Genomic DNA, 15,599 nt, shown 5'->3' on the forward strand with positions numbered 1-15,599 from the left:
TCCTGATCACAGGTAAACATTGTTGAATTGAATTTAAAGTTTAAAGTTCTGTAAGTGGTGCATAGGTGGTTGCCGCCACACATACTTTTCTTTCTATTAAGTACTTGCCTTTGTTGTGTTGTTGCTGCTGTTTATCTCATCACTTATTATTTGTGTAACTGCACCATAGGTAGACTCACTGAAGGATATTGTAGTCAACAGAAGTTATGGTTTAACTCATCAACATGAAATTACAAAGCTGTTATACTGTTCTTGTAAAAATAGTAATACATAGGTCTATTTAATACTCAGTTTACAAGGACAGATCATCCTTTTACAGCTGTTTGGAAACACAATCATTAGGAATTGCAAGACAGATGTTGGGGTGTGCGTGTGTGTCAGCGTATATGTGTCCTTGTGTCTATGTGTACTTATATTTTCATATTTGTGTAGTGTGTAATTTCCATCAGCAGCTTCACAGTCTGAATTCCTCAGAGTCCACATTATATCCAGGTCACAGGACAGACGGTGCCTCCAGACACACTCTCTGTCTCTCCATTGCTCTGTCTCGCTCACACACTTACATGCTCACACAGGCGAACATTGTTAAATCACAGCAAAGAATACAAGGCTGTTGCTCTCTGCTGGAACGAGCTCCTATAGGTGTTTCCATGTTCGCAGAAAAGCAAGCATTTGGGGTCTTGGGGCAACAAGAGGTGACACAGTAAAGGCGAAAGAAACACAGACTTAGAAAGAGAACAGCATGAAACTAAAGAAGGAGAGATTTTTTTTATCTTTTCCTTATATCATTGTGAGAAACTTTCTGGAGGAAGCCTGGTGATAAAGTGTAGTTCTTTCAGATGCGGGTGACACATCATGGCATGGCACCTCACAGCTTACACCACTTATATACCAGATTCTTAATTCTCTCCAGGCAAGACACAGACTACACAGTTGTCTGACTATTCATGTTCTAGTTTGCTTGTCCCATTTTCCCTCCTGGCTTCTGTAAAGTAAAACAGTCTCTTATAGTGTGTACTAAGTTGAAGTTTGCCATGCACAGACAGAGCAGTGCTATTCTTGTTATTCAGTAAGCCGCCAATGACACATTTGACATCAAGAAAACTGAAGAAAGCTACTGAATTCTCCTTCCATGAAAGGCTGTGTTTATGCACCTTTTGCAATTACAATTATACTGTATAGTTAAGTACCATTTTTCTTTGTAATTAATTACAGTTAGTTACTACAAAACATTTGTAAACAGTACAATTATAATAATGTACAATTATCCCCAAGTATTCAATTATCTAGATTTGTGCAGCAGTGAAATTGTGCATTACAGTGTCCATTCAAGCCATTTGTATACAGTTAATGATATCGCTAGCCAAGAAAATATTACATTTACATCACAATTAGCATTACAGTTTGAATTAAATGACTAATGGAGTTGCTGGATTACAGCATAACATTTGTGAAGTGATTGAGAAAAATAGAACATGAATCACCTTTCTGATCTCCTCATCCTCCAGTTCTGCTGGATGAAGAGTAGCAGCCCAGACAATCAGAGAATAGAACAAGGTGGAGCTTCAGCCCACAGTAATGTTAGGGAAATCTACAGACCAGTGTTGTAAGTTTAACAGTGGATGTATGTGTGTACTGCTGCAATTACCAGTACGTGGTAAATCCCCTTGGCACAACAAACAAACAAGTAGCAGCAATACCTTTGGAATTGAGTGTTTTATGTTCTCAAATAATAAAATCGTTAAATATGTGCTGATATCACCAAGTGCCAGGAATAAGTCTCAATGAATATTTTTCAGCAAACTCAAAGCAGCAAATACATTATGGTAGTACAGTTGCGGTACAATACGATATACCTTAATAACACGGTAGTAACATGGTAGTACAGTACACTACAACTTAAGGTGTAGTGGTCAAAAATGAATGTTGCTACAGGGCACAGCGTCTCACAGACAAAGTAAAACAGCATGTAAAGTGAAGCCAGATGGAACCAAATCTATTACTTCTTCCTTTTTTTCTCTGCTTCCCTGCAAAACAATTATACTTTCTTTTCTTTTCACGGTGCCATCATCAGCATTCGAGCTGACAATAAGAGGCTTTGAGAAATGTCAGAGCTTCAGCTGACATATGACATATGGTTATAGTAAGAGAGTATTTACCACCTGCTGCCACATTGTTCTGTAGATACATCAGTAAATATCTGTCCTTTGTAGGAATAACGTCAACAACAGGTCACACTCACATTGCTTGTATGAATGTGTGTGTGGTATAGGACTGTGTGTGTTAGCCATCAGCCCTTATAGAATGGGATTATCCTTAGCCGTAATCATGTCTTTTTTTTTCCCACTTCAATATATCACATCCATACACCGATTAAAGGGCACATAGGTCAGCTTTAGAGTGTGATCTGCCTCAAGCGACTGAGATATAATTATGTTTGTGCATGCGTCTAATGTGCACATCAGCATGTGTTTCTCAAGCAATTGAAAACAACAGTCAAATCACTATGCAAGCAGCCTCCCTCCAGATCTGAGGCTTCTGGAAAGCCAAAGCTGTCATCCCAGTGACAGCTTTGGCTTGTGACCTTTAACCTCAGCAGATGACCACCAGTCAGATGAGACCAACAGATTATAGTGGGCCATATAGCTACATCAGATGATGGTTTGTCACTCGTCAACTCAGCAGACCACTGTTCATTTCTGAGGAAAGCTGTGGCATATTAACAGTCACATTAAGCCAGATTACTCAGTATCAGTGTAAATGAGGCCCATTCTTCATACTACATTGTGTTTACTAAAGATACCAAAGTATATTTTCCTTAATTTTATATTCAAATAGAATAATTTTCACTTCCTGCAGAAAGTGGATTTGTTGTTTTTGCCTGGAAAGACCACTTGCTAGTGGTAAGCAATACTTCAGCCCCACTTATCCTGTCACTCCCATCATATGAAACCTACAAACTGACAATTTTGTGTATTTGTCAGTGAGCAGCAGCATGGCATGGTAATGACAAGCTCCTGCCCGTCTTCATGACTGTTATGTCCCAGCAGCTGGAATTGATTCATTTTGAGGGATCTAGAAATTAGTGTGTGTTGTTTCCGTACGGCTCCTTATCAAGCAACGAAAAAACATATTGTATTTCAAATATCTATTGCAGCTACCAGGACACCAGTAGCTGCAATAGGTATTTGTTATCCACATGTTTCATTGTGGAAAGAATAATTCATTAATTTAATGCTTGTCTTACTTTTTTTTCCCAGGACTGCCTTTTTGTCTCTTAAGGGCTGAATAATTAAAAGTAATTAATAATGTATAATGTGCTGTAGTGGAGGTTTTTCCTCTCAATATTTTTGCCGCTCTAATATTGCCAGAAAAATGTTCCTGATTGCTCAGATGGGGAATATAATTTGGACCTTAGAGAAAGTGGGGTGTTTCTAATATTGTTGGAAGTTCCCTCATTGTATTATCCCTCTGTTTACTATAGACAGTCATTTGGTTACGCTTGAATCTCTCAACCAAAATATAATTTACTAATGCAAACCACAATATGTTTACATAATCTATAATAGTGGTTTGTTAGGGTGGATCCAGTTGTTTTCACCAACTATTATATTCTCCAGCAAAATGAAAACTTAGAATAGGAGCCTAGTTAAAAGTCCTAATATTTTTTTGTTAGACAGGCTGAATCTCCTGACATCTGTCTCTGGCTTTGCGAAGCTTCCTCACCGCTCTTCTTGTTTAACACCAGAAACCTGAGCTTGGAAAGAGTTTAGGACACTTTGCCTCAAACATTTTAAACAGGTGGCTCACAGCATACGTTTTTCCCATCTGCTCAAATAGCATTAGAGGTTACAGCTTCAGGCAGAGAATAAAAAATGATATAGTCTCTGTTTCATCAAGTGTATTGAGTTTGTGGGCTGTGCAAAAATAACTGACAACAACAGCATGTTCATTGCTACACCATCACCACCAGAAAATCCTATTTTTCTGCAATTTGGGCATTTACGATGCACATAACAAAATGTATTTTGTAATCCCTCTATGAGAGACTTTGTACCTGACCACCCACACTGTGTATGTGTGTGTGAGCGTGTGTGTAGGTGGTGAGGTCCACAGGTATCTTCATGTTTTGTTTGCGTGTGTCAATATTTAAAGGGCATTCGTATGCATACAGGTGTGGAGATTTTTTTTACATCAGTCAGCTCTCCCACTGTGCTATGCTGCGGCGGCTGTAGAAGTGCTGAACTCTCCTCTGATAATGAAGTATGTGGAGTGTTTTTGTTTGGTGTTTGTATTCAAGTGAAGAGTGTGGCGTGGGCAGCAGTTAGCAGCACTAACTGTCTCCCTCTGCTCTTTTAGCTCTGACCAGCTGATGTCAGAGGAAAAATACTGATCAGACCTTGAAATCCACCTCTGGGATTTTAGAGGTAGATGCTACCTATTGTGCACACACACACACACACACACACACACACACACACACACACACACACACACACACACACACACACACACACACACACACACACACATCTTTACTGTTGTTGGAGAAGACAACTGCAATAAGAACAAAAAATTCTGTTTGAGCAACTGTGAATTCTGTAAAGTCTATGAGGTTACTATAGGTTTAGAAATTGGTATTTCTGTCTCATGTCTCTGCACAATCTGTTCAAAATCATTACTTTAAAAAGAAGTGTTTCCTGTTTATGAGAACCTTTTTATAACAGGTGTTTTTACATAAATGATCATTTTCTGTTGCCGCATGGTATATCTGGTATACTCAAAATTATTTCTCTCTTATATATTCATGAGAATTGGAAAAAAATAACACTGGGGGTCCAAAAGTGCAAGATGTCTCAGCCAAAGCTCTTTGTTGAAGGCCTTCTCCAATGAATTCCCAGTGACACATTTGACAATATTGGCTCTATACATTTTGCAAATGTGGCAAAAGTCTTGTAACCTAGATTTTGGTCTTTGAGCAAAATACTGACCATCTGCCTGCTCTTTCATTGTACATTGTACACAGGAGAACAATCAGCCTGTGCACATTCCCTCGTTCTCTCTCTTTCTTTCTCCTTCATTTTGTACATCAAAGCCATAGTGTTTCCCTGAATACCACCAGAGAGGCTCTCTCCATGGAAACACACAACTGCCGCTGTTCAGCATAAAGATAATAGCCCCTTCTTTGCTCACCCATTTACTTTGAAAATTAATTAAATCTTCCTTGTTAAGATTCTAGGGCTCTCTGAGAGATTGAGCATGAGAAGGACTGTGTATGTTCACTACATGTGTGCCAGACACGGAGAGATGAGGAGAATATGTGTTTGTGTTGCCAAGCGTATGTGAAATATTGTAACCTCTGGAGGATGCTGCAGGGAGACGGGGAGGAGAGCTCCCTAAATGCATGAAAACCTCACGTCTGAGGTTCCAGTCAGTTGTAATCTGTCTTATTCAACCTCAGTCTACACTGTGAAGATAGATTATGGCATTCAAAATCCTTTAAAAGTCAGAAAAATTCCCAAGATATTAGTATAATAGGGCTTTGTTGCTTTCTTTCTGACATAATTGCTTTCTTTCTTCTCTGCTTTCCATTTTTTGAGAATGGTAAAACAATGGTAAATGCTTCCACTGGAGGGGAAGGAAACAGAACAAGAAATCATATGACTAATATGTTATATATGTTACCAAAAATGCTCTTAGCAGACAAACCAGGAGTGAAAATATTTCAACTAAAGGACAAAAGCTTTGATTTTTTTTTTCTCTTTTACCTCAAATCAGCTCGTCCAATCTAATGTATTAAATTACACAACAGAGGTTGCAAACCTAGGTAGGTGTGTAAAGGCACATTTTCCCATCAGTTGGTCTGATCTTCTGATTCTCGTGGTGTCACGTTATTTGAAAGGTCTGGCCAAACCCATCACCGATGGGTAAAAATGTTCTGGGTTATTAGAATGTCCTGAAACAGTTAGATTTGTTAAGGGCAGGTCTTAACTGCACTGCTTTTGCTCTTCCAAAATGCGTTGTACTATATTATGCAGTGTTCACTTTAGCTGAATTATGGGGTTTGTGCTAAGTCTTCCACGGGTGTAGCACTGATGAAGCACTGCATGCAGCTACCGCAACTGATCATTAGGTAAACAAAGCACACATCAAGCAGCTTGATTTCCATATCAGCACAAAATGTAATTTTGGCTTTACTCCTAAAAACATTTTTTTCTTGAATAAGCAGCATAGTGTGAACGTGCCCTCGCAGAACTTCCTATATTCCCATCCTTATTAGATTTAGTCAGTAATGTAATGACGTAGATGGAGAACAAAGCTCCTGCAGCTTTTTAGAGCCCTCCGCTGTGATGACAGTGACAAAGACGATGTTTCCTTGAAGCAAATAGCGCTTTACAGATGTGGTTAGACGACAGGACTATTTTTACGTACTATGATCGTCTGTCAGTGCAGCTGGCAGCCCAGCCACTCTCTTTACTCAGGTAGGCTGCAAATTCACAGGAAGACACACACACACACACACACTACCCATTCATCCAGTGCCCTCAGGGAGACGGAGCGTCCTGCTGGCTGTGAGTGTTTGATGTTGAAATGGTCCACCCCAGCTTCATAAGAGCCCCCTATCGCAGGAGAAATGGTCTAAATGTCACACTCCACCCTCCACTGGGCTGCTCTGCGTGCATTGGTGTGTGTGTGTTTGTGTGTGTGTGTGTGCGTGTGTGTGTGTGTGTGCAAGAGTGTACATGTAACATGTAGCCATGCGTGTAGCAGTGTGTGTTGAGAGGGAGCTATTTCTGGAATACAAAATGAGGTCACAGATGGAGACGGCTGAACTTAAGTGATTTTTGTTGTATCTCACATCACTACATGACAGCACATCACAATGTGCTGTACACTGCTTACTACTTATTACTGGTGATTACAGATACCACTGATTGGAACCGTTCTTGTCCATGAAGACGCACTTTCAGATGTCACGAGTGTGTTTGGTAAGGAGTGGTGTGTGAATCAACAACAAGACACAAAAAGCCTCTGGGAGATGTGGCACATCCGCACGACTTGCTCTCACACAAACATAGCACATACACACATTTAAGTGTAGAACTCTTCAGGCTATAGGTCAGTGGGTGTCTGACAGTAACAGAATAATGTAGTTAACCTTTGTTGGAGGTTGTTGCCCAGCAAAATCACAACAAATGTCTCTGTTCTCATCTCTTCTTTCTATCTCACTCACTCTCATGCAGTGAACATGTTATTTTTATAGCAGGAGATTTTTTTTTTTTTTTTTTTTCAGAAACGTTCTGCCAAACTCTGTCTTTTGTCTCACCCTCACTTCTGTTTCTGTTACTCTATGTTCTTTATTTTGCCTCACTCATCAAAATACAGAGATACAGAGCTGGGTTAGTAGGACAAGGACAGCCTTTACTCTTGCATTCAGATTTGGCTGGGACAGAAGAATTTAAATGTAATTGTAGTTTTTCTGATCAGTATTGTGGTTGTGATATATATTGTGATTATTTTTTAGTAATAACTTCCCAGGCCTCTATTGATGATCTACAAACAAACATATAATTTCACTTGAACATAAACAATTAATGAGCAGTGGTTTGCATCAATAAGCATGATCAAAAAGATAATTAGCTGCATAATAATTCCTAATTACTGTCCTCATAATGGACTGCAAATATGGTAATGGAAATTGGTTGCAGTTAACTTGACAGTATTGTAATGCTGACCTCTGTACTAAATTCAGATTTAATGTGATAAAACTCAGAGTTGAAGTCAGGACAACGCCTCGTTCTGTGCCCAATCATCTGTGGCAGAGCAACAGTTAATGTTCTTGGTTATGTAAAGCTCACTGCTCCTCACTTTGTTGATGTCTTGATGAGTTCCATCACATTAAGTTTTAGTGTTGCTGTGAGTGTATATGCGTGTTTGTGTCTCCATCTTTCAGTATGCACCCCGAACCAAGCTGCTGCCAAGAGCTTAGCAGGCTGTTGTTCGCTAATGCTATTTAAAAATCCATCCTGCTCTGTATGTTAGCTCTGTATGGTAGCTGTGTTTGTTTCTGTTTTGATGCTAATGCCAGGGTGGAAACTGGAGTGGCACAAGACATTTGCCTCGTTACTTAGGCACAATATTTTCTTTCCAAAGTGCACCTTTTTGGTGGGAGGCTGGTTTGGCCTCAGATGACTTAATAAAGAAAGAAAATTAAGTGGCTTTCTAGGGAGCTGCACGGTTATAGCATAATCAAAGAGGGTGTTTGTCATTTGATGATTAGTTTTAAAGAATGTCATTATGCCATATTCTAGCGTGCAGTTCTGCAAAGCTACTACAGCAAAATCTGCAGAGGTGTGTAAGCTTCATTAATCAGAAAGCACATCTGTTTCTCTGAAGCCATAATCTTTAGTGTGTTCATATGAATACATCTCTAGTTTTCTATTCTCTGTCATGGGTTGATATTTATATGACTGTAAGCCTTTATCCAGGAAGTGGAATGTTTTCCATCAACTGCTCTGAGTATCCAGTATCCTGACAGGTTTGTCTTGGAACAAATCCTCTGCTGTACAGTGCGTAAACCCATTTCACTCTTCGTGCTTCTTTGGAATGGGTTCAACTAGCTAATTAGTCTGAGCAGTGATAAGTGAGTGATAAACAAAGAAAAAGCACTAAATGCTGCTGTAGATGGTACATAAGCAGCATCTACAGAAGTCTGTAAGTCAAAGGACAGAGACATAGTACAACACTTTAAGGGCAGTGATACCATCTTTGAGCTAAATACTAAAGTCAGTATGCTAACAGGCCCACAGTGACAATTTTAACAAGATTTTTTTGCAGATATAATTTTTACCTTTTTAACCATATTAGTTTGGTCAAATGCTCTGTCAACTAGCATTAAACCCAAAGCACAGCTGAGGTTGATGGGATTGTCATTAGTCTTGCTGCTGTGTGTCCATAAAAAAAACGCATTTGACAAATGACAAATTTTGACATGATGGTGGTGTTAAGGTTAGGGGAGTTTAGGGATTACTGAAATTCTTACAAGTCATCCTCTGGGGACCATGAATGACTGTTCAAAATTCCATGATAATCCATCCAATAGATGTTGACATGTCATTCAGGATGAAAGTGGTTGACTGATCGACAGGCCAAACTGGCATGGTCATCCCTCGAGGCCATGTCACTAGCATGGCTAAAAACAGCAAAGCTGTGAGGACATAGTCATTAATGAGTCAACATCTGTCTTGTATCACTGTCTTTAAGCTGCAGACGTTAGTGACCAAATGTGCATTCTTTGCTTGAGTCCAAAAAAGCAGGTCCATCCAGCAGAAAGCTGGATTATCCATCGTAATCCCACAGAACTGAGACAACGTCTCAGCGACCAGTTGAGTGTAGCCAAGTATTTGTATGCTGTCTCTTACTGTATCAGAAGCTCAGTCAGTCATTTAGAAGTTTTTCCAGTGAAAACAATAGCAAAGCCAGTGTTTGGGCCACAGGGGTTGCAGAATTGTGGTGACAGATGGGGACTTCAAGCTCAGTGCCCAAATTCACACTCAGGCTTTAACCATTGATCTTTGTCACACTCCCACCCACCATCTCAGCTACTCAAGTATTCAGTGTTATTCATGTCTTTTCAAGTCTTTATTGTTCCCCAGATGTGTTTATTGACAATCTAGCAACACTAATCTAACCTTAATGTGAATGTGGATTTGCAACTAGAAGCAATACTTTCTTCTTTTTAAGGAAAGTGATAGAGGGGGAATGGATGTAGTACTTCTTTCTTTACATGTCACAACTTTCTTTTCTAATGAAAATGTTGTTTACATCATTGTAAAACAAACTCCTTTGTTAGTTGTTGCGGTGTGATCTTATAGACAAAAAGGACACAAACAAGGACAGACTCAAAAGAAAGCTGACTATGTAACACACCAGAGTGTGGGACGAAGAATCAGCCGGGGAGAGACAAGGAGAATGAAAAAGTGAGTGACGGCAGGCGGACTGTGTAGACGAGTGACACTACCAAAGGATGTTCTTTGACTTTGATTGTGTGTCGCCGTGAGTCATCGCCTGTGTTCATCACCACAGTGGCTAGCAGAATGAGAAACCACAGCGCCTCAGGGCCTTGACAACATATCACTGTCTCACTGTCACTTCATCTACGTGGACCTACCCACTCTTTCCCTTTGCTCACCTTTAGTCCATGTCTCCCTCTCTCCCTCTCTCTCTTTCTCTTTCTGTCAGTCTCTCTCTCACTCACTGTCAATAGTTTGTTGACTTTTTACAACTAACTCTGAGTCATTCCAACTGGGGCTTACCATTGTGTGTGTGTGTGTGTGTTTTTGTTACCACTTTGGGACCTTTTCCAGTATAAACCTTGGTCCCCATGAGGACAGCTAATCCCGGTAAGGTTTAAATTGAGATTAGATTAAGATTAGGTTTAGGAATGAATTGGTTATGGTTAAGGTTGGGTTAGGTTGTTCACAATGAATGCAAGTCAATGCAGTGTCCTAACAAGAATAGCTGCACAAACTTGTGTGCGTGTCTCCTTTCGTGGAATAATAAGATTAGATTGTTCTGTCATATTGTATGCTCGGGACCTGTAAAGGCCAGAAAAAAAAACCAAACAAAACAAAAACCAGATCTGTCTCTCTGTCTCTGTCTAGCCGTGTATCATACTTCAGTTTAAATTCTCCAAATTCTCCATAGCATCATATTAAAGACAGTAATCAATCATTCCACATTTTATCAAGAGGTATTTTTAATACATTTTGATATTTTTCTTTATGCCTGTCACCTCTCTTTTTCTGTCCCGGTGACAGTTGAATATTTTGCTGCAAGTGAGGCAGATTTTGTTTTTCCACCACCACCTCACACTGTCTTTCTAAGGCATCCCAGATGGCAGGTGTCCCATCAGGTTCATAGCTCGTGGTGTGTCTTCACCTCCACTCCCAAGACACTTGCATTGGGATAGAGTTAGGAAAAAAGGAGAGATTTAAAATCCTGAGGGAGGGAGGGCTTTCACGATTATTCTATTTTTAGTCCAGCTCTTTTTTTTTTTCGCCACTCCCACAGAGATCTAAGAACAGGTACAGAGAGCCATCTCCAAAGACAGAAAGACACACAGACAGAGGAAGAGGGGGATTCAATCTCCCCACAGATTCGAAGGGAGATGGTGACAAAGACAAAGTACAGACAGAGAGGTGGAGACAGAATGGAAAAAGTCCAAGAGTGGCTGGGTTTTATTTCACCTCTCGTAAAATACTTTAAAAAAGAATCCAAATACAGGGTGTGGTCACAGCAAAAGGAAGAGCTTAAAAAATGTTTTGACTTGTTTTTTAGACAGAAGGACATACCTTAGTGTCCATACAATTATAAATGTGTGCATGCAAGATTGTGTATTTTTGTGTTTTGCTGTGTACAAGGAAGCAGGAATCCTAAGATCTTAATCTTTCTATCTTAAGAGTAGACATATGTGCAGCAGTTTAAGAGAGCACTGCCTGTGGATGTCGTACCATCGTAGGTGCTCCAAGAGCATCCAACCTGAGGCAGCTCTCATGCTCGGAAACACTGATGCTCTGACTCTGAGAAGAAGAAAGTCCACCCTAAATCTTAAAATGTTGCAAAATTTGAATTTGTGCTCATAAGCAAGTCTGTTTAAACTAGAAACCATTCCCCAGAGAGTCGATATACACTCTTAAATCACCGATCACTGTATGTTGAGAAAGACTGTTTCAGTACAGTCTTTTGAGAAATGTACATTATTGACAGTTAGGCAGTCAACTAGCTGCTTATGGACAATCTTTACAATGGCTGTGCTTACAAATTAGAGAGTGATGATGGTTTCTAGATCTAAAGGGGTCTTGGTCAAATTTCTTTAATAACAGTTTAACTGTTTCAGAGAGTAAGACCACCTCATTTCCCTTATATCACCCAGAGACGACACTTTCGTCGGAGCAACGTTGGTTCATTTTCTGGTTCAAAGCTGTTTGCTATGAAATATAACAAATGTCACGGGCTTATAAAAGCCAAAATGAATTTCAGAAGGTTACCATTTAAAGTTCACAGACACTTTTGTTAAAAGATTGTGGACTGTTCATTGTAACAAATAAAAACACACACTTAAACATTTCGTTGTGATCTAAAACCAAACTACTACATTAGACTGAACTGAGAAATGTGCTGCTTAAGGCCAGATTATACTTGTGTGTAGAATCAACACTACTGGATGGCATATCCATGTATCCTTTGCCATAGTCTGATGTGCACCTCTCTAGTAATGTAATGACACATCGCAGCAACACAGACCGCAACAACTGTGATTGATCCACTTAATAGCAGTGCATTTCCTCCTACACGTTCTGCCTCAGTCGGTTGAATGGTCCTACACGTCATCTTCTCTCTTTTCTGTGTTGCAGTCATTTCAGTAAACTGTAACTGTTGTTCAGCGTTTATTAGCTCCAACTCCAACTCATTGTTTGAATTATATGAAGAAACTCAACACAGTGGCATAGAAACCCCACCGCCAGCTAAGATTTTGATGGTGTAGTTGCAAGTGTAAGTGCTCACAATGGCATAGATCGCTTGTGTCAGGAGGTGGAGGTGGTGGAGTAAGCATCAGAATGGGATGGAAATTGTATGAAGAGTAAGCAAAGAGTGAGTTGCCAGCTGATAAAATACCAACACACTGGCATGTTTAAGTCAGTTGGTATGATTCGAGAGCTAGCACCAAGCTCGATTGTCAGCATCTAAGATGCCAATGATTACATGTATTTTCTCTCTCTCTGTCTCCCAGTGGTCAGCAGGCCTTCCTGTTGGAGAACGTGCCCTGTAACAACGCCAGCTGCCACAGTGTGGGAAGAATGTTCCGCATCCACTGGGACCAGTCAGATTTGGGAGCCATCCAAAATGCCACTATGGCCACGTTCTTCGACATCTACGAGGATGTGAGTAACTTTTGCTGAGTAAATGTAATTTAGGATTTGCTTTGGTCATACATACAGCATACCATACTCTCTCTCATTCTTTCTTCTTCCACTTCTTCGCACCTTTCACATCTGGTTCCCCTCCTTCGACGTCTCCTCTCACTTATCCTCCTTATCAACAGTGATACTGCTATCAGGCAGTTAGATATGCAGCTAAAATGGCATCTCTTGGTGAGAATTTCTGCAGTATTATAATTTGATGCCAAATGGAGAATAAAAATGAATAAATCTCACAGAGCAAACAAGAATATTTGATTTCTCTAATGCAGAAAAGTGGATTATGTGTAAAGCTTTTTTTTCTACACTGACGTAACCAAAATGATTAAAGTTTATGGTTTTTCTTTCATGCTCAGAAGTAATATTCCAGATTTGAACTGAGGACAGGACAATGTCGTGTTCAGTTTAGCGCTTGTCTGTAATCAGTAATGCTGTTAAAAGCACACACAGTAGCTTGTGTGCAAGCCTACTTTACTCCATCGTTGCCAGCTATTGTATTCTCAAGGCAAAGCACGTGTTTATCTTCTTTGTATGCTCTGTTGAGTTTTTTTTTTCACACCCTGTATACATGCCGACATTATGTACTCACACATCTTTCTTGGTGTAATTCTTTTGAATTATTTTTCTAACCATAGTGATAATGGTGTGTTGGAAAGATGTACAGATGATGTACACAGAAACTAATAATACAGTCCTGCACTGGCACACACTACAAAACACACACACACACACACACACACACACACACACACACACTCTCACACGCACTCATTCTCATACATGCAGTGCATATGTTGTCAAAGTCCTTCCTTTTGTGTGTCATACTTTTGTGTTTGCTCAAAGATACAGATCCATGAAGTACAGTAGCTGTATTTTAATCTACTGTATGTGCTTGTCTCATCAGAATCAATAATTACTGCTCACGTGGCCTGTGTGTTGAATTCAACTCTCTCTCTTTTCATCTCTCGCTCTCTCACTCACCCTTGAGACAGACTTTTGAAATGGGGAGAGAGAGATGTAGTGAGGAGAGGAGAAAAGAGGAAGAATAGAGATGATAAGATAATGCTGGATCAGTCACCCAGTGTGTTAGAGGGATAAAATTGTACATCAGAAGACACACACACCCTGCTCTCATTGTCCCTTATCTATATGCCTGTCTTCATTTGCAGGGTATATTAGACATGCTGGTTCTGAGCCAGGCAGGGAGCAGAAATGACTTGATCGTCCATGCTTTAAAGAACAATTTTGAAGCGGATGCCTACTTCGTTAAAGTGATGGGTAAGTGGCCGATTTGCCTACTATTCTCTGCCCCTCCCTCCTTTCCACATCCCTAAACTTGTTTATTAAAGGGGCCACATGAAGGCAGAGAAGGCCTTCGTCCTCTTCCCAAGCTGTCCTCACCATATTACATTCACAACTGGAATTTTAATATTTTATGATTTAGTGTATTTTTTGTACTATAACAGGCCCTCCTAGACCAATTAGAATCACTGAACATGAACAGCTCTTTTCCCAGACCTAGAAAGCAGATGGTCATGACTATTATCTGTCATATTATTTTGGATTTTTAGCCTGGAGCGACTCAGTTGGTGGTGAAAAGGGGATCTTGTCTGAGCTTTTTGTTCTATTTCAGCCTAAACTGAAATGGCCACTGTCAGCACAAAACTGCTGTAGTAAATGCACGTTCTCCCAAAAGGTCATTTTAAATACTGCCTCAGACTTCTTTCCCATCTACTCTAGTAGAAGCCTGTATACTAATGTAAACAAAGATATTAATGCAGCAATAACTTCAATTTGAAAATGGCCATGTCTAACTTGTGGGAAAGGACACAATCCTGTTTCTGTTTACATTAAATCCAATAATCTGATTTCCTTAGTTTTTTTGTTTGCTGTATATGTGTGGTTCCTGGAGTTAGAAGTTATTGGTTGGTTGGGTTTTTTTTTTTTTTTTTTTAAACCAGTGTGTGGCTGAAAATGTGTGACTTACATTGTGAACTAGTACTGTTTCCACGCCAGATTTTCTCAGTACAGAAAACTAATAATAAGACTGTGTTTCAAATCGAGGCGTTAAGAACCCTTTGTAAAACTCTTCACTTAATTAATAATGATTTATTGATACACTACTAGGCACAAATGTCAGGTGTGTACCATGTAGGCTCAATATCCTGGGTTGAAAGCCAGGCTGGCATTTTTATTGCATGTTTTCCTCTTCCTTCATTCCCCCTCATTATCTGTCACTTTCCATTTTTTGATTGTCTGATAATGGTGTCAGAAATGTCAGAAGAATAACCTGTTCCTTTCCTTCCTTCCTAACCTTATTCTGTCTGTGCAACGAAGATGACTAAATGTTTGCTAATTCTAAAGAAACAGCACACGTCGTCAGTGCAGTATGCCGTAGTTCAGTCACAAATGATGTCTGACTAGAAGCAATTGTAGCTTCAATATTTGCTCTCAACGCTCAGAAACAGTTCCATATATTTTTGGCACACTGCCTTTTTTCTCAGTTAATAGATTTTATTTCTTTTATTTTTTATTGTAACAGCGTTTGAGTAAAAATCAAGACGCGTTCTTTTGAAGTCAAAATGTTGGTACAGCGTTAGTACCTAGTGACATTTGAGG

General features: G+C 39.7%; 1 protein-coding gene across 1 annotated transcript in view; it reads left to right on the top strand.

Moving 5' to 3' along the window:
• Positions 1 to 15,599, top strand: part of itfg1 (integrin alpha FG-GAP repeat containing 1) — a 122,769-nt gene that overhangs the window by 61,367 nt on the left and 45,803 nt on the right. The window contains exons 11-12 of the mRNA XM_041041986.1: positions 12,794 to 12,944; positions 14,150 to 14,258. Coding sequence (XP_040897920.1) covers positions 12,794 to 12,944; positions 14,150 to 14,258 — 260 coding nt within the window. The remainder of the gene's footprint in view (positions 1 to 12,793; positions 12,945 to 14,149; positions 14,259 to 15,599) is intronic.

This window comes from Toxotes jaculatrix, chromosome 1 (assembly GCF_017976425.1).
Source record: "Toxotes jaculatrix isolate fToxJac2 chromosome 1, fToxJac2.pri, whole genome shotgun sequence".
In the NCBI taxonomy this organism is placed as follows: Eukaryota; Metazoa; Chordata; class Actinopteri; family Toxotidae; genus Toxotes; species Toxotes jaculatrix.